Source organism: Euprymna scolopes, chromosome 27, assembly GCF_053919585.1.
Source record: "Euprymna scolopes isolate OS-2025 chromosome 27, ASM5391958v1, whole genome shotgun sequence".
In the NCBI taxonomy this organism is placed as follows: domain Eukaryota; kingdom Metazoa; phylum Mollusca; class Cephalopoda; order Sepiida; family Sepiolidae; genus Euprymna; species Euprymna scolopes.
In genome coordinates this window covers 65,166,412-65,193,339 of record NC_136508.1, presented here as the reverse complement: position 1 = coordinate 65,193,339, position 26,928 = coordinate 65,166,412, and the positions used below count along the sequence as shown (strand labels likewise).

General features: G+C 34.9%; 1 protein-coding gene across 1 annotated transcript in view; it reads left to right on the top strand.

Annotated features, from left to right (window-relative positions):
* Positions 1-26,928, top strand: part of LOC145248880 (protein sel-1 homolog 3-like) — a 209,500-nt gene that overhangs the window by 85,553 nt on the left and 97,019 nt on the right. The window contains exons 5-9 of the mRNA XM_080110638.1: positions 6,181-6,311; positions 8,591-8,706; positions 10,289-10,347; positions 12,712-12,844; positions 23,395-23,533. Of these exons, the coding sequence (XP_079966764.1) occupies positions 6,181-6,311; positions 8,591-8,706; positions 10,289-10,347; positions 12,712-12,844; positions 23,395-23,533 (578 nt within the window). The remainder of the gene's footprint in view (positions 1-6,180; positions 6,312-8,590; positions 8,707-10,288; positions 10,348-12,711; positions 12,845-23,394; positions 23,534-26,928) is intronic.

Here is a 26,928-nt window from a genome sequence, read left to right as displayed (position 1 = left end):
CTTTGAATAACTTGACTATGCTGATATTTTTGTTGGGTGACATCTGTTACGAATAAGCGTAATATTAAACTAAAGTGTGCTTTCATACATATATATATATATATGTGTGTGTGTATATGTGTGTGTGTGTGTGTGTGTGTGTGTGTGTGTGTGTGGATGTATGTGCCTGTATGTATGTATGCATGTATAATGCATATATGCATAATATTGATATACCTAAGTATGTATACATCAATATATATATATATATATATACATCAGTATGTACACACACACACACACACACACACACACACACACACACACACGCACACACACCCACACACACACACACATATATATATATATATTTAATAATTATTATAGTAAATAATTATGTCAGCTCCTTTAAGAAACTCGTTTCTTATCGTTCAGCACTTTCAGTTGAATTTAAAAAAAAAGTCGGTCAATTTAGATCTTATGCACAGATCGTCATACAATGATTAGATCACTATGACTGACGTTAAAAAGCATTTAAAAAGATAAAATGTTTAAATTTCAACGTTATTTCACGCGGTTAACGGTAGCCGAATGGATACGGCTTTTGCTAATGAAGCTAGAGATGGCTTCTGTTACCGGATTCGAATCTATCGACTGGTGTTAATCATGACATTCTGCCCTGGAGATTCCCGAAATGATGAAACACTAGTATCTGTAGGTATTTAATCGTTATTATAGTAAATAATTTATATGTATATAATCGTGTTGACTCACCGGTTCGTCAAGATAACCAGTTAAGCAACGACGAGCCTGGTTAGTATCACATAGGTGACCATTTGGGAATTCTAAGCATTGTATGTGCTCTCCGCTTATCTCGGCATTTGTTTCTAGTCGTCTTGTACACTTACCTTGCCACTGGTATTTAACAATGTCGACTCAGAAGAGGTGTGGTTGGAGATTGCGCACCTTCTGCCAAAAAGACTTTCATGCGCATTCGTGGATAACCATAGTCTGTCAAAGACTGAGGGAGTCCTTTATATATATATATATATATATATATATATATATATATATATATATATATGTGTGTGTGTGTGTGTGTGTGTGTGTGTGTGTGTGTATGAGAACACAATTTAAGATTGTAAATTATGCTTTACAAGAATTTATCGTTCGACAGGACACCTAAATAAAAAATATTTAATATTTCATATTTGAATATCCTGTCTTAAATTCTGTTCTTATATGACAAACTGCATTTCCTATTTTGATTGATTTTTATTTCGTTTGGATTACTATATAAATATTAATATTTTTATATTTTTTAAGTTTACAGAAGCTTTTGACTTGTGAACTGAATTTTTACTTCTTGATTACACACACACACACACACACACACACACACACACACACACACACATATATATATATATATATATATATATATATATATATTGTGTACAGAAAGTTGTTAGATGAGACAAATCATTGGTACCGTCGGTTTCAAGACCGATAATAAGGACCGTTCAAGGTATCCTTATCAAGCTCTCTTCAGCCAATATTCGTCTCGTCGTCGGAGAAGAATATTGGCTGAAGTGAGCTTGATAAGGATACCTTGAACGGTCCTTATTATCGGGCTTGAAACCGACGGTACCAATGATTTGTCTCATCTAACAACTTTCTGTACACAAAATATAAATACGCTCTTACATTTCGGATTTTCCTTTTAATTGAGCACTCTGCTGGATTTCTTTTTCCAAAAAAACTAATCATATATGAATATATATAAATAAATAAAAATATATATATATATATATATATATATATATATATATATATATATATATATATATATATATATATATATATATATATATATATATATAAATGTACAGCTTTTCTTAAATTATACAGATCAAAAAGACTTTCCTAACGCAGAAAATCTTGGACCAATATTTGTCTAATTCAAAGTATTCCAATGCCGCATTTTATGAAACCTTAAACTAAATTATTCGCTACTTGTAATGGATATTTCTTTAGGTATTTAGCATTTATTAAAATGGTTCGTGTAAAGTTTCTTACGCGGATTAAACTAACATCAGTTTAAGACCTCTGGAATTTAATGTAAGCCATAAAAATGTTTTCCACAAACTGTGGCATATGGTTCATAGAAAATATCTAAACCTGCTAGATAAAAAATACATTAATATATATATATATATATATATATATATATATATATATATATATATATATATATATATATATATATATATATATATATCGGTTGAAGGAAGGTCCACATCAGACATCAAAAGCGTTTCGCAGAGATCTCTTAACGATAAAGAGGGCCGTTGAAAGCGTAAATATTTTAGCCAACTTTTCGATATTTGTCATCCGGGTGTTTAGAGGTACATGCTGAGCAAAAAAAAAAAAGAAAAAAAAAAAAGGTCAATAACTTTGACACCTATTATACCCCTTAAATTTTATTCTTTTGGGCTCAAATCAAGTTATTAAGTTAGATCCATGTCCAAGGAACCTATATCTAAAATTTCAAGTGTTTAGACCCCAAATTGTCGAAAGAGTTTTGTAGAGTTCTCAAAGGTCAAATCGCTGAACTTTGACCCATTAACAGCCAATTTCTGGCCGAAAACCGATCACATAGATTTTCCCAAATCTCAGTACACTGTATATTAAATTTTAAGTCTGTAGACTAAAAATTGACAGAGTTAATGCGTAGGGAAATGTACACAGACAGACAGACAGATACACAGACAGACACTTTCATTTATATATATATATATATATATATATATATATATATATATATATATATATATATTAGGAGATATATTCAGTAAAAAAAATAGGGAAAACGCGCTCAATACTTTAGTAGAGCTGAATATGTTTTTTTTTATTTGAGGCTGAAATAATAAAAACATATATATATATGAAAGTGTGTGTTTGTGTGTTTGTGTGTGTACATTTCCCTAAGCAATAAATCTGTCAATTTTTAGTCTGCAGACTCGGAATTTAATATACAGTGTACTGAGATTTGGGAAAATCTATGTGATCGGTTTTTGGCCAGAAATTTGGTGATTAAGGAGTCAAAGTTCAACGATTTGACCTTTGAGAACTCTACCAAACTCCTCCGACAATTTGGGGTCTACACACTTGAAATTTTAGATATAGGTTCCTTGGACATGGATCTTACTTAATAACTTGATTTGAGCCCAAAGCAATAAATTTTAAGGGGTCATAATAGGGGTCAAATTAAAAAAAAATTAACCGCTTTTCTTTTTGCTCAACATACACCTTCAAATACGCGGGCAACGCCGGGCACCCATGCTAGTGTATGTATATATATATATATATATATATATATATATATATATATATATGTGAAAGTGTCTGTCTGTCTATGTGTCTGTCTGTGTAGATTTCCCTACACAATAACTCTGTCAATTTTCAGTCTACCGACTCGAAATTTGATATACAGGGTAGTGAGATTTTGGAAAATCTGTGTAATCAGTTTTTGGCCAGAAATTTGATTGTTAAGGGTTAAAGTGCAAGCATTTGACCTTTGAGAACTCTACCAAACTCCTCCGCCTATTTTGGGTATAAACAATTGAAATTTTAGATATAGATACCTTGGACATGGATCTAAGTTAATAACTTGATTTCAACCCTAAGCAATAAATGTTAAGGGATCATAATAGGGGTCAAAGTTTTAAAATATTTTACCTCTGCGGTCTCTACCAAATTACTCAGACAATTTCTGGTCTAAACATTTGAAATTTTACATAAAGCGTATTCTGAGATAGGGCAAGCTTTGTAATCGGTTTGGGTCAAAAATTTGAGCTACAAATATATATAGATCTATGTATGTATGTTTGCATGTCTGCCTAAAACTTTCGATAGATGTGATGGATTTTCACAAGATCAGTATCGTTTTGAAGCTCGACCCTTCAGACGACAAATACCGAAAAATTGGCTAATAGCATTAATTTCTTCACCCTCAACTGGGCACTTTTCTACAGGAAGCGGTCGCTTTTTTCGCCGATATTTTCTAAAGTCATCCCCTCTTTTTGATTGTCTAGCCTTAACTTAAACCTACGTCACTTCTGGTTTGACGGCGGTTGTAACAGCAAAGACGTCACGTTCTTTTCCTCCTTCGCAGTACGGGTTCGAGCCTGCCTTCCTATTACCACTTTTTTTTTTTTTGCTCAATACACACCTCCAAACACCCGGGCAACGTAGGGCACCCATGCTAGTACACACACACACACACACACACACACACACACACACACACACACACACACACACACACACACACACATATATATCTGTGTGTGTGTGTGTGTATTAATAATTTTTATTAAATATAATTATTCATTTATATCTACAGAAACTAGTGTTTCATTCTTACGCAACCATCAGTGTAAGGAACCATTTCTGCCGGACATTAGATTCGAACCCAGTCATGAAGCCGTCTTTTGCTTAATTTGCTGATATCAATAATTATTCTTATACCTACATACACTCGTGTTTCATGCTCTCCGAATCTTCAGTGGAGGAAATGATAATTATATATGATATATATGATAATTATATATATATATATATATATATATATATATATATATATATATATATATATATATATATATATGATATAAAGCTGAATGTCTTTGTGTGTATGTGTGTGTGTGTGTGTCTGGTCACAATTAGGCTCCTATATGGTTGACTATTTTAAAAAACTGATAACATATAATGATAGAAGATGTATCGAGACACAGGAATGGGTATGTTTGATCTGGTTGAACGGTGGTTCATTAAAATTGTGCGGTCTGCGTTCGCGCCTGGTCCACAAAGTATGGAAAAAAAAAATTTAAAAATGAAAAAAAAAAAAAAAACGTTTACAAGTGTTTTTAATATAGATGTACATACGAATACTTTCATAAGTATGTTTTAACTTAAATAGGGATAGTATAATAAAATTGTTGGGTCTGCGTTCGCGCCTGGCCTCCATAGAATGGAAATAGGCACAAGCTTTAATAAAGACTTTTCATATCTATCTGTGTAAGTATACTTTGATAACTGTGTTTCTGTTTGAAGAAATATGGTATAATAAAATTATGGGGTGTTCGTTCGCACATAGAATGGAAATATGTCACAAAGTTTAACAAGGTTTTTTAATATAGATCCACAGAATATTGTGATAAGTGTTTCAGTGTGAACAGGTATGGTATAATAAATTATGTGGTTTATCTATTTTATTTTTACTTTCATCATATTTTGCTTTAGTTTTGATACCCCAAAATTCAACCCAAATTTAGAACCGTTCCTTTTCATAACCTATTATACTTTCATAAATCAGAGTCCATTTTCTGTAGGCTGTTTTTGAACCCAGTCAACGACGGGTACTTTTGCTATATATATATATATATATATATATATATATATATATATATATATATATATATGATATGTAGTTTGCTTGAAGCATTGTGTGGGATAGGTATGTAGTAGAGATTTAGAAGGCTGTCACACTCCTTCATCTAGCATGCTTTGAATCGATCTGTTACATTTACCATTTGAAAAGGGAATTTTTCCGAAATTAATAATGGAATTTGTCGCAGACATAACAAGTAAGACATTTTACCAATACAACTGAATAAATATATGTATATATAAAATATATGGATGTACTTATTGATTTGTAAATCGCCACTTGTTTTCGTCTTCTCTTACCAACAACGACTATATTTCATTCCTCGCATTATGACAACCTTCTAAATCTCTACTACATATATATATATATATATATATATATATATATATATATATATATATATATATGTATTTACCTAGAGACACTAGTTTTTCATGCTTTCATCGTTAATGCAGGAAGTGATAATTATTGCCGGTCGAAGGATTTAAACCAGCTGCAAAACCACGTTTGACTCCATTTGCTAGGACGTTACCCCTAGGCTGGCAACAATTACCACGATAATTAAGGAAAACTAAATACTTATAATACGAGCACAACAGGGAGTAGTTAGAAAGTACTGAGATGACTGGAAGTTGGGAACGTGCATAACGTAAACTGATTACCTTTTTTTTTTGTTTTTCTTTACAAATGTTATCTTTCATTCATTCTAATATGTTTTTCTTTTTTTTTTTGTTTTTTTTTGACAGGATGACCGTGAGCATATGGCTGTACATCTTGGAGTATTGCTCGGACGAAGGGTTTGACCTGTGTAGCATTTTCTATCACTTTCAATGGAATGATCTCTACCTCACACCACTGTTATTTATTCGGCCAGATGGTAGGTAAAAGTGCAAACGCAACAGTATTTTCAAAACAACAAAAGCGTCAGAAATGAGCCAACTCTCTCCATACTTCGCCTCCCTTATTTTTAGATATAAAAGCTCAACATATCCATCAATAAGTCTCATTCAGTTGTATAATGAGTAACTCTTGAGTCTATGCTTTGTTTCCGATCAAATTGTGGCAGGATTATTGGTTTCGTTGGCGTGATGTCAGGGGGGAAAAAGGCGGCGAAGCCAACACACCACCGGCAACTCACTTCGAAGTATCTATTTTTTTTTAAAATCATTTATGTGAAATATTATTCCGAAGTAAGCTGCTTTTAATGTTCGGTATAGGTATCATTTGTCAGATGCAACAGGTAATACAGAAGGGTTGGCAGGAAGAATGTAAACTTTGTATGCAGGACTTCTAATTTTATTATAGAAAATCGATCGGTTGCTGCTAGAACTTTAGAGTATGTAGATGCCATGAAATGTCCTGAATAATCTTTTAGATACTAATGAGTCATCTACTATATAAATCTCACTTGTCTGTTTAAATGTATGTATGTGTGTATGTATGTATGTCTGCCTAAAACTTTCGACAGAGGCGACATATTTTCACAAGATTGGTATCGTTTTGAAGATCGATTGACCCTTCGGACGACAAATATCGAAAAATTGGCTAAAAGCATTAAAACCACTCATCCTACACTGAGCACTTTTCTCCAAGGAGAGGTCGCTTTATTCGAGGATATTTTCGAAAGTCATCCCCACTTTGACTAGCCTTAATTTATACCTTTGCCACTTCCAGTTTGGCGATTGACCCAACAGCAAAGACGTCACGTTTTTTTTTTCACATTCTTTTTTTTTTCTTCACGGTACGGGTTCGAGCATGCCTGCCTACTACCACTTTTTTTTTTTTTTTTGCTCAACACACATCTTCAAACACCCGGGCAACGCTGGGCACCCAGGCTAGTCACTTATAAAGAAGAAAAACCATTCGAGGAAAAGTGTTAATGAGATGCATAGGTTTCTAATTGAATGGTGCTGAATATCATGAGAGGATTTAAAATAACAAAAGATTTGATTACTTATAAGAAAGGTTTATGGAAAGTCTTTGTTTATATTGGAGTTGAAGACGACCACATTGTATATAAGATGTAAGCCCCGTGTTGTGTTGGATTAAATCTTAGTCCATCATATATTGTTGCTTGAGATGTATTTTAGCAATTTTAAAAATACATACATTGACATGTTACAAAGTACATTTGAATGGTTGAATTTTTCAGCATCATCAGAACAGTTTTTCAAAATATGTATTTCAAGTCTAAAAAAATATGTCATCTGAAGGATAAGAGGTAATGTGAAGGATATCCTGGCTAATACTTCGAGACTTATTCGATTTGAGACTATTTTTTTAACTCTAAGAGGGAGAGACTGGTAGTTAGATGCACCAGCACAGATCTGACAACAATGCACCGTGTATAGATGAATTGTGACTTGTGTGATTACTTTTCTAGCACGGTAAAGGGAGCTCATATTCTTTGCAGCAGCCCTGGCAATGTCCTCAATGTATTTGTTCCAATTTATGTTGCCTGTGAATGTTAAATCGAGAAGTTTGAAGGATGAGCTTTCAGCTAGGGTGTTATTTGTTAAGGCATATATATATATATATATATATATATATATATATATATATATATATATATGTATATATATATATAAATGTTTCAAGGCCCTAGATCTCTTCAGCGTAGATTGACTGCTTCTAGGATTCGAACTCCAGACCTTATGTATAGCAGTCTGGCGCATAATCTATTACGCCATGAAGCCATTAAGAATTTTACTGTTCATTTTTATCGTATATACATTTGCATAGATCTATTGTTGATTTTTTTTTTTTATCAATATGGATTTTTTATTATCAACATGAATAATGGTATTCATATTGATTTTTTATCAATATAAATAACGATATGATAGATTTGCAGACTACAATTTTCCAGATGAGCATTGTCTGAAGATAACGGTTTCGATCCTACTCAAAGTCGGCCAGAGGATAAGTTGATCAAAACGTGGTGACACAGCAACAACTATGGAAGGCAGTAATTACTGCGGATACAGTTAAGAGACTCAGCATTTCTATTCCATCGAGGTTTATCACTTGACGAAGGCCAGAGGATTAGTTGGCCGAAACGTTGCGAAACAACAACTAGATGATGAGGATAATAATTCACAAATAAATACAGTTTTCCACTTCTATTTAAAAAAAAATATGTTTTCATCTTTATAGGCAAACTCCACATTCAGATGATTCAAAAAGACGGGCAAGCCCAAGCCAGTTTAACGCCTATTTCCCTTCCGTTGAAAGAATGGTGTCGAATCGTCTTTGCGTTTGACAGCAAAAAAGTAAGTCATTTTCTATCTTCATCTACACCAAGATTCTCAAAGTGAACAATAACAAACACTTTCGGAGGTTTAAAATTTGCAAGGCGTTTCGAGTGAAAAAAAACAAAACAAAACAAAAAACAATCAAACCGGTATAACAGTGCCACTGACGCTGATAGCAGCAGCAGCAGCTCCATAAACAGATGCAAATGACCAAGCCGGCTGCGTCAAGTGACGTTGCAGCGGAGATTAAATGGCATATGTGTTTGGAGAAACGTGACGAGAGAAGAACAAGTTTGAGATGGGGTCGGTGTTCGAAAAAGTATGTATTCGAGATATATGGGTGACGTCACAGCCGAAACAAAAACTCTCACGTAGCCGGGGAAGTAGAAATGAACTGTTTAAATATTTAGAAAAAAAAAATGATTTGTTGGAATTACCATAAGAAAAAGTAAGTCGAGTTTCTTTTTTGCTTCTGTTTCCTTGCGACATGTTAGGCCCTGCTATCCTGGTCTCAGGTCACCAAAGCGTGACCCTATGATCGCCCAAGTCACTATCTAAGTCAACAGCGACTAGATGTAATTTCTTTGTGCAGCAGAACCCCGTTGATCGTGCTGGTTGGTCTGCAATTTGCAGCCGGGTGTTCATTAGGGCTTCTTGCGTCAGGTTTGATATGCTGTCGCCTCGCCGGTCTGTCGTATACTAGAAGAAAAGCAATTCCATGCCCAAAAAACAACTTAGTTCTTCTAGTCTATTGATTACTTTCCAGAAAAAATGATATACAAATATATAATTATATACAATTGTCTTTACAGTACCATGTTCAATAATGTCCGACTCCACTGAGTCTATAAGTAGATTTTACTTTTCTCTTCGATATAGCAGTGAGGTTGGCATGGGAAGAGATGGTGTGTCTGGCGATTCTCTACAAGTTGCTCTGTCTCAAACTTGCAAGCTCAACTGTCTTGCTAACTTTCGTCAACTGTCGTTTTTTGACTCTGCGCTTCATTAATATATACACGGAAGGAGTGAAACTAGGGTTGTTCCCTGGACCAATCATATGCAACAATGTCACCCCAGGGGAGGGCCCCGCCCTGTGAGTGCACCTGTTGATCTGCAAACATTGTCATGGCCCAAATAGGATCGCCCCCCCCCCCTGTAATCCCTAGGTCACGCATTGCACTTGAATTATAAACATCATCTCTCCAGAACCCAGAGTCATTACCTGTTTTGGAGCACAAACTTCAAAAATGACATTGTTCGTTGATTTTCATAAAAAAATGAAAATCACAAACCTAATCTTTTCTCTCGGCAGCGATTTTTGCTGTCACCCGGGCACACCAATGATAATTAAAGAATAAAAGAATCCCATCTGAGACTCCCAAAGTACTGAAGAAAGCCGGGCAGATATGATTCTTTTATTCTTTAATTATCATTGGTGTGCCCGGGTGACAGCGAAAAACCCTGCTGAGAGAAAAGATTAGGATTGTGGTTTTCATTTTATATGAAAATCAACAATGTGATAACGTTTCAAAGCAATTGTTTTTTTTTTTGTTTTTTTTCGTGTTGACTGCTGTTTATTAACCGTTTGTCTCTTTTACAGTGGTACTTAACAGTAAATTACGGAGAAAACGGAAACCAAAGATGGGCGACCGAAATGCGGTGAGTAACGGTATTTTAGAAAACATTATTTTAACTATGTTTGATGTGATCTGATTGTGATGAATATTAGTAAAAAAAAAACAAAAAAAAAACAAACAAACAAAAAACGAAAATTAAAAGAAAAAAAGTCAGGACAACAACATGACCTTGAGAATATTTTTAGTTGCCTTATATAACTTCATTAGTAACTAGCAGGCCGCCCGGCGTTGGCCGGTCGTAAGATATCCTTAAATATGATATTTTTTTATTCATTCAGATTACGTATTTATTATTATAGATACAATTCTATTTCGATTATTATATTGAACCTAATATATCGTAGTGAAATCAAAACTAATATATATAGATATGACCTGGCTACCGTCAGTTAGAATCGAAACTAAAACATACAACTCTCCATCCTCATTTCTTAGCTTCTGACCCACCACCATACACATATATATATTAAAGCAATCAAGCAGGCATATATATATATATATATATATATATATATATATATATATATATATATATATATATATATATATATATATATATAAATAAATTAGAAAAGCATTTCATCCAAGGAATGAAAATTGTTAAACAAAATGTTTTTACTATAAAAAATAAAGGTACAAGATTCAATTTGAAATTTATTTATTTTCACAGTGCACTTTTATAAATTTTACAAAGTAAGGTATAAAAATTTAATTTAAATTGAATCAAAAAATTACCTTGGATTTATTTTATGTAATGTACATTCTGTTGCACTTAAAAAAAAAATAATTGAAAATTTTATATCTATATCATTTATATCTATATCATTAATTACAAGATGCAAGATAATGTTTTTAAATTGCAACAAAATATACATTACATAAAATAAATCCAAGGTAATTTTTTTAAAGAATTTTCATGCCTTGGATGAAATGCTTTTCTAACTTGTATCTTATCTTTTTAAGGTTATATTTTAAAACTCTCCTTCTCTCTATTTCAGTTTGTATTTCTTCTCACACCACAGCTCATTTTTGCAACTCCCCTTTGTATTATTACAGGTCTGAATATACTCTCTGTTTCAGTTTGTATTTCTTCTCACACCATAACACATTTTTTGCAACTCCCTCTTCGTAATACAGGTCTGAATAATGAGAAAATCTGAATTTTTTTAACAAAAACTTTAAAATAACTTTTTTAGATTAAATTTTTTGAAACGCCTTTCAGAATAGAAAATCTTTAAAATTTAATAAGGAACATATTTCATATAGGTTTCATTAACAAATATTCAGTACATAATGAGAAAAATAGAGATGAAAATTTCAAAAGGAGTGTATAACTGGTTACGGTCAATAGTAGTCCTCGCTTTGTTATTGTTATTCTATTATTATTATTATTAAAAACATTTTGTGTCCTGCTCGAGGACTAATATAGCTTTTACAATATAATTATCTACTGACATGTGTTTCGTCGTCTATGACTCGTGAAAGTGGCTGACTCTAGCGAGATTCGAAATCGGGTCTCCGTGATAAGAAGCCTAAACCTCTCCCACCAGGCTATCTAGCATGACTACTAATGTATCGCGTTTTTACGCAGATGTTGTTTGTTTGTTTGTTTGTTTTTGTTAACAATACTTTTTGAATTAATTCAATTACTTATACGAGAGTGCATTTTTTACCTAAATACGAGTTAGGAATAATTTTCTCTTTGACCAGTTTGGTGCCCCTCAAATGGGGAGCGGCATATGCATTGTTTTTAAAATATAATTATCCACAACATCTACGTAAAAACGCGATACATTCAATAGTCGTGAGAGATAGCTCAGTGGAAGAGGTTTAGGCTTCTTATCACGGGATCCCGATTTCGAATCTCGCTAGAGTCAGTCACTCTGATGAGTCGTAGACGACGAAGCACGTGTCAGTGGATAATATGTATAGCAGATATTAGGACAAAGTCTGAGCACAGTAACGGGACAGTCTTTCTGTAACATATTATTCTGCAATATTGTAATTACACAATGCTGTAAATATACCACCGTGTTGTCTTATTTATTATTCGGGTTTTAAGGCCACAACAGTCATCCCATCACAAAATATTTCAACACATAAAGCATGTTCCCTATATCAAACAAATACAACAAACCAATGCAAAATGGCACCACATAGCCTTCATTCTCTGTTAATATACATCAAAATAAATCATGCCATCACCTCTCAAAGCAACAAAATATATAACAAACTAAGATCACATGTGCACATTTAATCTCACATTATGTTAGGCCACTAAACTACGGTTTTACCTGCAAAATTTTGTTCACAAACTGAATTATTTATAAAAATGATTTTAGTTTACCAGCGTTTAACTTGATATAGATCTTTTCATTTTTCGTAGGTATGATAAAGGTATTTCCTACAACGACGTGGAGGGTTTGTTCGCCTTTGGTGGGTCCGATACTGTTCCAGCTTTCGAAGGTTACATCGGACAAGTGATATTCTATCGAAATAGCGTTGTGCCTTCAAAAAACGTAAGAATGGATTGATTCTAAAATGAAGATTTTCGCCTTTTCTTAAAATAAATCTTGATTTTCTTTATTTTTTATATTAACCGTTTCAGTCAATATTTTCATCAAGCTCCATGCACATCGATGTATTTATGTATGTATTTATTTATGTATTTATTTATGTATTTATGTATTTATTTATGTGTGTATGTATTTGTTTATGTGTGTATGTATTTATGTATGCATTTATGTATTTATGTATGCATTTATGTATTTATTTATGTGTGTATGTATTTATGTATGTATTTATGTATGTATTATGTATGTATGTATTTATGTATGTATGTATTTATGTATGTATTTATGTATGTATGTATTTATGCATTTATATATGTATTTATGTATGTATGTATTTATGTATGTATTTATGCATGTATGTATTTATGTATGTATTTATTTATGTATTTATGTATGTATTTATGTATGTATATATTTATGTATGCATGTATTTATGTATGTATGTATTTATGTATGTATTTATGCATTTATGTATGCATTAATTTATGCATGCATTTATGTATGTATGTATTTATGTATGTATTTATGCATGTATTTATGTATGCATGTATTTATGTATTTATGTAGGTATGTATTCATGTATGTATATATTTATGTATGCATGTATTTATGCATGCATGTATTTATGTATGTGTGTATTTATGTATGTTTTTATGTATGTATATATTTATGTATGTATGTATGTATTTACGTATGCATGTATTTATGTATGCATGTATTTATGTATGTATTTATGTATGTATATATTTCTGTATGTATATATTTCTGTATGTATATGTGTATATTTATGTATTTATGTATGCATTTATGTATGTATTTATGTATGTATTTATGTATGCATGTATTTATTATGCATGTATGTATGTATTTATGTATGTTTGTATTTATGTATGTATGTATTTATGTATGTATGTATGTATTTATGTATGTATGTATGTATGTGTGCATATTTGTGTATGCATTTATGTATTTATGTATGTATTTATGTATGTATGTATTATGTATTTATGCATGCATGTATGTATGCATGTATGTATGTATTTATGTATGCATTTATGTATGTATGTATTTATTTATGTATGTATTTATGTATGTATATATTTATGTATGTATATGTGTATATTTATGTATTTATGTATGCATGTATTTATGTATGTATGTATGTATTTATGTATGTATATATATGTGCATATTTGTGTACGCATTTATGTATTTATGTATGTATTTATGTATGTATTTATGTATGTATGTATTATGTATTTATGCATGCATGTATGTATGCATGTATGTATGTATTTATGTATGCATTTATGTATGTATGTATGTATTTATTTATGTATGTATTTATGTATGTATGTATGTGCGTATTTATGTATGTATTTATTTATGTATGTATTTATGTATGTATGTATTTTTTTATGTATGTATTTATGCATGTATGTATGTATGTGCGTATTTATGTATGTATGCATGTATTTATGTATGTATGTATCTATCTATGTATGTATTTATGTATATATGTATGTATCTATCTATCTATGTATGTATTTATGTATGTATGTATGTATTTATGTATGTATGTAGTTAAGTATGTATGTATTTATGTATGTATATATCTATCTATCTATTATTTATTTCTATATATCTAATATTCACTTCTATCTATCTACACAGTTCTATCTACACTTTACTTCTATTTATCGATCGATCTATCGATTATTTATTTCATCTATTATTCACTTCTGCCTATCTTTTTATGTATAATTTACTTCTATTTATCCATCTACCTATCTATCTATATAGCTCTACCTTTCTATATGTATAGAAGTAAATAATATATGTGCATGTAATTTACTCCTGTCTATCAATCATTTACTTCTATCGATCTATCTTTCTATCTATTATTTAATTCTATCTATCAATCGATCCATACATAAATATATTATTTATTCTATCTATTATTTACTTCTATTTATTTATATGTATGTATCTTTCTATTTATCTATTTCTTTTTATATCTACTTTTATTAATATTGCAATGTATGTATGTATGTATGTATGTATGTATGTATGTATGTATGCCCGAACCAGGTTGCATCATGTATGTGTGTATGTATGCATGTATGTATGTATGTATGTATGTATGTATGTATGTATGTATATATGTTTAAAAAAAACAAAACAAAGAAAAACATGTTGCATGCGTGGGTTTTTTTTTTATCTGGAGTGGAGAGGGCTCCAGAAAGCCATGGTGAAGGAAGCCTCTCTAGAAGAAGCAAATCTCTGATCTAAAAAACAAAGCGGAAGACCAGTACCCGCATTAAGCTGGTCTGCAGTTTGATTTGTTGCTGGCTATCTTGCTCCTGCTTGTTGCTGGATATCAACATTTTGAACCGAGAGAGAGACTAGCTGTCGTACAAAGCTAAATCTCTGGAATAACATCTTTGTACAGATACTTCCTCAGACATTTGTCAAAAAAAAAAAAAAAAAAAAAGAAAAAAAAAAGAAAGAAAAGTCCTATTAGCGATGGCCGTCCATATAAACAGGAAAAGAAGATATTATGCTAAACGACACCCACTCCAGCTCTGTTGCTGGAATGTGAGAACACTTATTGACAATGGTAAAAGACTAGAACGGAAGACTGCAATTTTGACTAAGGAATTGCAAAGATACAATATAGACATTGCTGCACTCTCTGAGACACGTTTCACAGGTGAGGATCAACTGGTTGAGCGCGAGTCGGGCTACACAATCTTCTGGTCTGGTAGAGCTGAAAAGGAGAGGCGTGAGGCTGGTGTTGGTTTTGCAGTTAAGAACTCCTTAATTGACAAGATCGAACAGCCAGTAGCCATAAATGATCGTGCAATGACATTGAGAATGCCCCTTGCTGCTGGTCGTTATATGAATGTTCTTTCTGTCTATGCGCCGACTCTTACTTCGCCTGAGGACGATATTACGTCCTTTTATCATATGCTTAGATCTGTTATCACCGGTTTGCCAAGCGCTGAGAGTTTGGTGGTTCTTGGTGACTTCAATGCACGGGTTGGATCAGACAATGAGACTTGGTCTCCATTGGGTCCATATGGCATTGGTAGAGTCAATTCACATGGTATGCTGCTTCTCCATCTCTGCAGTGAACTAAATCTTGTTATTACCAACACTTTTTCCCACCAGAAACACAAGGAGACCTGGTTCCATCCCCAATCTAAACATGGCCATTTGCTTGATTACATACTGTGTAGACATGGTGATTTTGGAAATTTTTGCAAAGTTAGAGTAATGCGTGGTGCTGACTGTGGTACTGATCATTTAATGGTCAGAGCTAAACTGAGAATTACAGTTCGCAAAAAAAAGCCGTTTCAATGGTGTCAAAGTGCCTAAACGTATTGATGTTTCCAAATTGAAGGATCCAGTAGTACGAAGTTCCTTGAAATCTGCTTTCAACCAGGTGGATTTCTCAGATTGTGACTGGGAGACAGTAAGAGATACAATATACCAAAAAGGTGTTGAAGTTCTTGGATTGAAGGTTCCCAGACATAGAGATTGGTTTGCTGATAATTTCGATCAAATTAAGCCTCAAATTGATAGAAAGCGGAAAGCTTATTTGAAACTTCTCAACTCTTCACCTCTGAACGAGCCAGCACTCGCTGCCCACTTTTCTTCTGTTAGGAGTGAGGTTCAGTGTTGTGTGCGCCAAATAAAAAACAAATGGTGGTCTACCCTCTCCAGGGAGATACAGACTGCCTACGATCATAGAGATGTCAAGACATTCTACCCTTTGCTTCATCAGGCTTATGGTCCGAAATCCTCTTCAACTACACCACTCCTGGCGAAGGACGGGAAAACCTTGCTGAAAACCTCAGATGAAATTAAGCATCGATGGCATGAACACTTTCATGATCTTTTTCATAACCCATCCAATGTTGATGTTGCTGCAATAGAAAGTATCCCTCAATGTTCCTTTTGTCCGGAACTTGATGTTGAACCGACTCTTGTGGAAACAGTTGACTGCATAAAACAGATAAACAAAGCCCCTGGGCTGGATGGCATCCCTGTTGAGCTGCTGATACATGGTGGTGTCAATGTACATTGTGTGGTCCACTCTTTGATACTGTCAATATGGCAGGGTGACCCGGTTGCCCAAGATTGGGTAGATGCCATCTTGGTTATGTTGTACAAAGGAAAGGGTACAAGATCTGATTGTGGAAATTATCGAGGTATCTCGCTGCTGAGTGCGGTTGGAAAGGTATTTGCACGGCTCTTGCTAAACCGATTGGAAAAGTATGTATGTCCTAATATCCTTCCGGAATCCCAGTCTGGTTTTAGAGGTGGGCGAGGAACTGTGGATATGGTGTTTTCTGCTAGACAGCTCTTGGAAAAATGTATTGAACAGCGTATGCCCCTTTGCCAGGTGTTTGTGGACTTAACCAAGGCGTGTGACACAGTTAACCATGAGGCTCTCTGGAAAGTGCTGGAAAAATTTGGCTGTACACCTGCTTTTACAGACAAGTTCAAGCAACTTCATCATAGTATGAAAGGTCGCATCAACTTCAATGGTCAGCTTTCGGAAGAATTCCCCATTGATAATGGTGTGAAGTAGGGTGATATAGCTGCACCAACATTGTTTTCGCTCTATTTGACTGCTGTGCTCTGGTATGGTTTCCACGATTGTGATATGGGTTTTTATATTAGATTCCGAACGACTGGAAAGGTGTTCAACCTCAGAAGATTCCAAGCCAAAACACTTGTTAGTGATGGACTTGTTAGGGAACTGTTGTATGCTGATGATGCTGACCTGGTAACACACTCCCCAGTAGATATGCAACTAGTGATGGATCTCTTTACAAATGCTTGTACCTGCTTCGGACTGACAGTTAGCATTAAGAAAACTAAACTCATGTACACTCCCGCTCCCAATGATCTGTATGTGGAACCTGATATCTTCGTTTGTGGAAAGCGCCTTGAAGTCGTAAAAAATTTTGTCTACCTTGGGAGTGCCTTATCAAATGATGGCACTCTTAATGCGGAAATAAGACAGAGAATCAGCAAGGCATCTAATGCTTTTGGAAGGCTACAAGATAAAGTCTGGTCTGACGGTGATTTGACTCTGACAACTAAAATTTCAGTATATCAAGCATGTGTAGTACCATCCCTACTCTACGCATCTGAAACTTGGACCTTGTACCGGACACATATAGAATTGCTCGAGAGGTTCCATCAGCACTGCCTTAGACACATTCTTGGTTTAAAGTGGTATAGCTTTGTCCCTGATACATATGTTTTAAAAAAGGCCAAAACAACCAGTATTGCTACCATTGTTATTAAGAACCAGTTGCGTTGGGCGGGTCATCTCATCCGGTTTGAAGACTATCGTCTCCCAAAACAATTGTTCTATGGTGAGCTCTTTCTTGGAAAAAGACCCCAGCACAAGCCCAAAAAACGTTTTCGTGATAGCATCAAGGAGAGTCTGGTGAGCTTTCATATTCCTGTTGACAGTTGGGAGTCCCTAGCGTATGATCGCAAGCAATGGAGGACACTGATATACAGGGGTGCAGAACACTATGAAGCAGCCAAAATAGACCGAGAGAAGCTTAAGAGAGGATGTAGGAAATGCCAAATCTTGCCGCCCAACCATGGAGATCTCTGGATCTGTAAGGTGTGTGATCGGGCTCTGTTGTCGAAGGCAGGTTTGGTTGATCACATGAAAGCCCATGATAATACAGGTTCCGCTGCTGTTAGTCTCATACAAATCAGCGAGCGTTTTCAGTGTCATGTCTGCTTGAGGGTGTGCAAGTCGCTGGCAGGGCTAAAAAGTCATATTGGGGCACATGGACTTAGTGACTGAGGGAGTGGCTCTCGTCTGACAAGACGTTGCAATCATCATGTATGTATGTATGTCAGAACTAAGTTGCATCACGTATGTATGTATGTGTTTGTTTGTTTGTACGTATGTGTATGTATTTATGTGTGTGTTGGGGTGGAGACGGCTCCCATAAGCAACCTTTCTAGGAGAAGCAAATCTCTGATTTAAAAAAACAGAAAGCGGGAGATCAGTACCCGCATTAAGCTGGTCTGCAGTTTAACTTATTGCTGGCTATCTTACTCTTGCTTGTTGCTGGATCTCAACATTTTGAACCGAGAGAGAGACTTAGCTGTCGTACAAAGCTAAGACTCTGTAACATCATCTTTGTACAGATACTCCCTCAGGCATTTGTCTATTAAAATGGTCCTGTGGCGATGGAAGTCATTTTTGGGCTCATGGACTTAAAGTGTCTGAGAGAGTGGCACTCGCCTGACAAGATGTTGCAATCATCATGTCTGTATGTATACCAGAACCAAGTTGCATCATGTATGTATGTATATATGCCAGAACCAAGCTGCATCATGTCTTAGTTAAAGAGCTTCTGTGTGCAAACGATGCTGTTTTTTTTGTCGCATACTGAGGTCGATATGCAGCATATAATGAATCACTTTGCTGACTCCTGCACTGCTTTGGTATCAGTCTGTCTAAAACAAAGGTGATGTTCACTCCTGCGCCAGGCCAGTCATATGTGGTGTCGAACATCATGGTGTGTGGTGCTAGGCCAGAAGTAGTTGATTCGTTTGTCTACCATGGTAGTTTTCTGTCGAGGGATGGCTCTCTTGATACTGAAACTCATAGACGAATTCAGAAGGCGCTGTAGCTTTTGGAAAGTTGGAGAATAGCGTTATCTGACCGTGGCATCACAGACAGGACAAGGATCCGCGTTTAAAAGACGTGTGTGCTAACCATGCTGTTGAATTCATCAAAAGCACATTAAATGGCTTGTACGATTTCACCAAAAATGCTTGAGACGCATCTTAGCCATCAAGTGGCAAGCACAAGTACCCGACACTGAGGTCCTTTTGAGAACATGTTGCTCTAGAATTGAAACCCTTTTAATTAGATCTCACATGCATTGGGTGGGCCACATGGTTCGAATGAAAGATTGTAGGTAGCCAAAACAAATTTTTTATGATGAGCTGGAAAATGGCAAGCGCCCTCAACATAAGCCTAAGAAGAGGTTCAGGGACTGTACAAAGAACAATTTGAAAGTGCTGCAAATCAACATGGATAATGCAACTGGTAATACGTAATATGGTATACATTGGTATAAATTTACTCTGCTAAGACTAATGTGGCGAAAGCCTGTGAGAAAAGAAAACAGGCCCACAGCAACCTGAAGCGAGAGCTTCACAAAGGTTTAATTGATTGCCTTAATCATAGTTAAAAAATCCCCAACCATGGAGGAACTCTTGCACAAACTGTTTGGTGCAAAATTTTTCTCCCAGCTAGATGACAAAAATGGCTACTGGTCAGTCAAACTCAACAGAGTCACAACTACTGCCGACGTTCAATTCGCTCTTCAGGATATATTGTTTCAAAATAATGCCCTTTGCCTAGTCATGCCTCAAGATGTCTATCAACAGAAGATGGACATAAATAGTGAGAAGTGGCCTAGAGCATTAGCTCTAATTGATGACGTGATCATCCATGAGAAGATCAAACAGGAGCATGACTACAACTTACGACAGTTGATGGAGACTGCACAGACTGCTGGCCTCGCATTCAACAGTAGCAAATATGTGGTCAACTAGAAATAGATCAAGTTCTTTGGTGCAAAATGGAATACACCCAGATTCCAAAAAGGTGGACGAAATAAAATCACTCCCAAGCCCAACTGTAGCAGAATTTCAAAAGGTCATAGGAATTATTACATACATAGCACCATTCAGTCCCAGGCTTTCAGACGTCACAGCAAACCTCAGAGAACCATGAAAAAAATATGCTTCTGTCAAAAACTGCTAAAGTCACACAAAACTCCTGTTCAGGTTAACTTTGTGCTTATTAGCCAAAACCAAACGATCTGGTTGATATGCATCAAAGTTTGCAAATCTACTGCTGGTTTGAGAAAACATATGCTTGTTCATAGGAATACCCTTTAACCATCCAGAGGAAGCTAACTCAGCCGAAATTGCTCAATTTGTGTGTCACATCTGCTTCAAGATGTGCAAATTTGCAGCGGGACTGCAGAGTCATCTGAGATTGCATGGACGACAAGATGGAGAGAACTCAATATGACGGCGATCATCTGGAAAGATACAGCAATCATCGTGTATGTATGTATGTATGTATGTATGTATGTATGTATGTATGTATTATTTCAAATACATTCAGAAAATTTTCTGATTGGTGCAAAATATAATGATTTGTTTTTATTTTGGGATAGTGTATGTGCAAACAATATGCGTACAGACGCGTTTATGCATTTTGATTTGATACGTCGATGTGTAAACATCAATGCTACAGATTTGTAGACAGGACAACGTTACATTTATATGCAAGTCTCTTCATATCAGTTCTTCTCTTATTCTTGATTAGCTGGTGTGCCTGGCGTTGCCCGGGTGTTTAGGTGGCGTAGTAAGGAACCCACGTGGGAGGGAGAGAATCAAAACAACAGTAGCGGGGATGCCCTTTACCCGGCTGTGTGTAGATGGTGGAAGGAATCCGTTGGGGGAGGGGGTGTAAAAAGTGGTAGTAGTGGGAGGGGGGATGAGAACAACAGTAAGCAGAGGTGTTAAAAAAAGTTTTAATAAGCAGGCAGGCTCGAAACCCATAATGCGAAGGAGAAAAACAAGTTTAAAAAAAAACGTGACGTCTTAGCCAATGTCTCCATCTTCTGACCGGAAGTACCAAACATTGAAATTAAGCGTAGTCAATCCAATCGATACCATGACTTGCGATAATGGCGACGCAAATACCGACCCCTCCTTGTAGAAAACTGGCCAGTTGAAGGTGAAGGAATACATATTTTTGGCCAATTTTTCGATACTCGTCGTCCGAGACGTCAAGCTCCAAAACAATACTGATCTCATTGGGATCCGTTGCATCTGTCGAAAGTTTTAGCATACATACATACATACATATATGATGATTGCAACGTCTTGTCAGACGAGTGCCATCCCTCAGACACTTAAAGTCCATGAGCCCAAATGCCTGAGGGAGTATCTATACAAAGATGATGTTACAGCTTTGTACGATAGCTAAGTCTCTCTCTCGGTTCAAAATGTTGAGATCCAGCAACAAGCAAGAGTAAGATAGTCAGCAACAAGTTAAACTGCAGACCAGCTTAATGCGGGTACTGGTCTCCCGCTTTCTGGTTTTTAAATCAGAGATTTGCTTCTCCTAGAAAGGTTGCCTTCACCACGGCTTACGGGAGCCCTCTCTACCCCAACACACACACACATATATATATATATATATATATATATATATATATATATATATATATATATACGAATATACACAGTGCTAGTTGGCCGTTGACCCTAAAAAAGGGTTCATTCGCCCTTTGGAAGATATTGTTTTTAATTCTTCAGGAAGACTAGCCGCCCTCCTCACCAAACAAATCTGGTAGGGGAACCAGTTTAGTCGCCGGTGACCTGACCATGAGGCAGGTAGTACTGAGTTACATGGTACCAGTAGTATATGGTATGACCTGACATTTATACATACATACATACATACATACATACATACATACATACATAAATACATACATAGCAGCAAACTCGTTCTCAAGTAATGACATTACTTAATACATCTCTAGCTCAAATAAGGCAAACATGAGCACCACTAGCAGCACGTGCCGGACAGTCACTTCTATAGTCCTGGACATCTGCTGATGACCGGGTCCAGGCTGTGGTGCTCTGGAAACCTACCAGGCCACACCCTGGAAGTTCCAGAACCTTTATTTCCATTGACGCCAATACCTGCATCAGTCCTCATTGAATGTCCATCTGCTGTTTCAGACTACAGCCAGCCTTTTTGTTATCGAGATACACACTGATTGCAAAATGTATATTACATTGCATATCAAGTAATGCCTGTGTTTGAAGCTTTTTATAGTGAGGAAAGACTTTGCACTGAGACAATCCTACTCTTTAGGCACCAGAGCGGTGTGTCACGTATGCCGCAGCTGACAGAGCCTAAGCTCCTCTGGAGGTTTCTGTCAGGGTTACCTCACCCTTAGCCTTTGTTTAAAAGAACCTTGGCCCATAAGGCAGTGGAGGTCCAGTTATATGGCGCAGGACACTCGTCGTTCATCAGAGCCCCGTTTGTGTGGCAGTGGTCACAACGTGCACGTGGGGTTGATTTGTCTTGGAGAAGCACAGTATGACACTAAGACATCTGTGCTTTTAACACACGTCATCACCAGACCATGACTACATACATACATACATACATACATACATACAAACCGACGATTGAGATTTATATTATAGATTTCATTTTGTTTTTCATTTTTGTTTTTTCCCCCCGTAATTCCGTCTCTTTCCTTCTTTTTTAATTCTTTCATTTTTTTCTTCCCCACCCCCTCGTTCCTTTCTTATCAATCTAATATTTGGATCTCTATAACCTTCCAAACACCTATTCACGAGCGATTCACTCCCAGTTGCATTATCCATGTTTTCAGATACCAAAGCCTGGTCCGCATCACCCGATGTTCGAGTTGGCCATCAACCAACGCAGCAGACTTTGTGAAAATTTCATCAATTGGAATCAAGCAAAAATCGCTGAATATCAAGAAATAAAGAAGAAATTAATTTTAAAAGGTAATTAAACAAGGTGTGCACACATGCACGCATACATATGAGCTCATATTTGGCTCATATCATTAGAGGACATGTAGTTAGCAAAAATGAGCTCAAACGCGTGTTCACAATAAAAAAACGCTATTAATAGGTTTTATGAATAAGTTTTGAATAAATAAGAAACAAAATATTATTCTTTGTTTTGTGGCTTATTTAAGTAAATTCTTTTTATTATGCTTTGCCATTGTTTATTGGTCCCCGACAAAAGGAGGGTGGACCTGTAAATTCACCCTTGTCCGTTCGTCTGTCCACACTTTTCTCAATAACTACGCCTTGGAATTTTTGGAAATTTTGCGCAAACATTAAACATGATATGAGTAAAAAGTAACAGAACAGCTTTTCCGGAAAACTCAGGTTGTCCCCCCCCCTTCTCACCCCCAGGGGTGCCTTTCAGGTTAAAATGGCTAAAATTGACACTTTTGTGCTTATTAAACAAATTGATGGCTGGGATTTTTATAAAACTTTCTGAAAAGTTGTAACTTACTGATTTCTATATAATTTTGTTTGTCTATACTTCACGATAACTCTTGGGTGTCCCCCTGGGGCTCTGTTAGGGCTGATAAAAACACTCCATGTTGGGACTATTTTACCATATTTGTTCAAATTTTCTGTGTATGTCTATTGCTGAACTCAAATTTAAATATGTTGAGGCCTTGGGGACTTTTGAGGCTAAATCAGGGGGAAGCAAATGATGGACTTAGTTATTTCTTTTTTTTTTTTTTGCATGGTGCAGAACTCAAATTTGCATATGTTAAGACCTAAAACTGCACCGATTGTTCATTTTCACCAGGATTTGACGTCCCCTGGGAACTTTTGGGCTAAATGGGTGGGATGGGGGCAAATGCTAAACTTCGTAATTTTTATGCCTTGTTCACTGTACACTCACGGGGATCATGCCTGCGTCACTTGTTCATTTTTCATTTTACTTTCTTTATATATATATATATATATATATATATATATATATATATGTATATATAATAAATGACAAAAAGTTATATTCCAAAATTCATGATGTTGACCATCTTATAATTTATTCCTTTAATTAAGTTGACTTATACAATACTTGACAGTATCTGTTTCGTAGCGCAAAATCAATCACTTAATTATTATAACAATTAGTAAATCTATTATGCCCTTAACTCATCAGAAGAAATATATATATATATATATATATATATATATATATATATATATATATATATATATATATATATATATATATATATATACCATACAGTTTCAATAAATGGCTCATATCATTAGAGGACATGTAGTTAGCAAAAATTATAAGTAGCCTATAAATTTTGCCGGTTAGCACATAAATCGAAATCTAAAGTTTGCATGAAAATTTATAAGAGGTCAAGATTAAAAAGATATCCCAAGATGAAGTAAGGTTCAATGAAAAAATAAAGGCACGGGAGTACATTGTAGGGCCATGAAAAATATGGTGGTATAATCAAATACAATTTTTCTTATGTTGATACATAAGATATAGTCCAAAAGAAGATGCAACAGAGTAAAATTTATACTGTTGCTTTTATATCTGATTGGGATTGTCTTATAAATATCGATACTAATATTTATATATATATATATATATTACAAAGCAGGCACCACTTATCAAAGCTCAGAGACCACTCGAGGATAAGAGTTAACAAGTGTACAGTGGTCAATGGGACAGTGACGTAGTAATTATTAGTAGTGGAAATTTGGTAAATTGAATTACTTAAGGAGAGCGATTCATCAAGAACTTGTTTACGTTGGACTTGAAGACGACCATATTATATAGTCAGTTGAAAAGCAGGCAAAGCAAGAGAGTTCCACAGGTGTGCAGCTCTGAGAAAAAAGCTTTGTTCATGGAATCTACGTTTAGGTTTAGGCACGGATAAAGAGTGGGGAAATTATTGATAGTGTTTTCAGCTATACGAGTGTTTCTCGTGAAAGTTTAGCGAGGGGGGACCATGGATTGGAGCTCAGATGAGCACTTGCCATGAAAATAACGATAAAACAGAGACAGGCTCTCAACGTCTCTTCTGTGAGAAAGAGGTTGCAGGGAAAAGAAAAGGGCACCCCCACTAGGCTAAAGTTTACAGCACTGTACAATTTGTAATTATTTAAAAAAAATTTCTTGAAATTTTTAAATACCTCCAGACACTAATGCTTCATCCTTTCAGGAACCATCAGTGCAGAGTGTCACAGTTACTGCCGGTCGGGAGATTTGACTCCATTAGCAAGGAACAAACTCCGCGGCTAACGTTAACCGCAAGAAACACAGTTGAAATTTAAACATTTATTATTAAATGTTGAGACGTCCGTCCATAGTGATCTAATGATTATAGCATCATGATCTGCGCACGCGAGCTTAAGTGACCGACTTTTATTTCAACTGTAAAGTGCTCAACAATAAGAACAGAGTTTTTAAAGAGATAACATAGCATATATATATATATTTATATATTTATATATATATTTATATATATATATATATTTAGTAAGATGATTGATAATTTATAATTAAAATTAAAAATATAAAATCGGTTTCATAAGGAGAAACACAACAAAGTCAATAAATTGTACGATCGTTTCGGAAACGATGTTTTTTTTATTGAGATAGACATTAAGTCATGGACAATAATTTTAACATATTGTTTTTGGAAACAAAGTCTCCTCATCAGCAAAAATAAGCTACATTTACCATCCAAATGAATGCTTTGACGATGATACTTACGAATTTTAAAAGGCGAACCATTATAAGATACATCTGCCTTACTTAAAAAATGCTAGGTTTATTTTGGGTGTTTTTAAAAAAATCCACCCAATATTTTCACTGATATCGGAAAATGTTGATCATAATACAATCCTAGGCAACGTCGGATCTCCCTGCTAGTATATATATATATATATATATATATATATATATATATATATATATATATATACGTACTGCTGCTAAGGCGGTTGTGAGTTCGATCATTGTTTATTATCCATGCTTATAAAGAAAAAAAGTTGCTAAACATTTATTAATAATTTCTCATTTTTACAAATATTTGTTTTTAAATTTCTTTTTAAATGACGACTTTCATCGACTTTTTTTAATAGTAATTGCGGATGGTTATGCTGACAACAAATATCAGTTAAATTTTGCAAACCCGAAGTTTATTACAACAACGTTTTGTTTTCGCACTATTCAACAATTTGTTCATCCGTGCATGTAAATTAAAAATATTTGTAAAAGTGAGAAATTATCAGTAAATGATTTAATTATTTCTTTTATTTATTTATTTTTATTTTTTTTTTACATTAGGTCCACCTGAACAAATGTTAAGAATGGCTTTCAGAATAAACACCCTCAA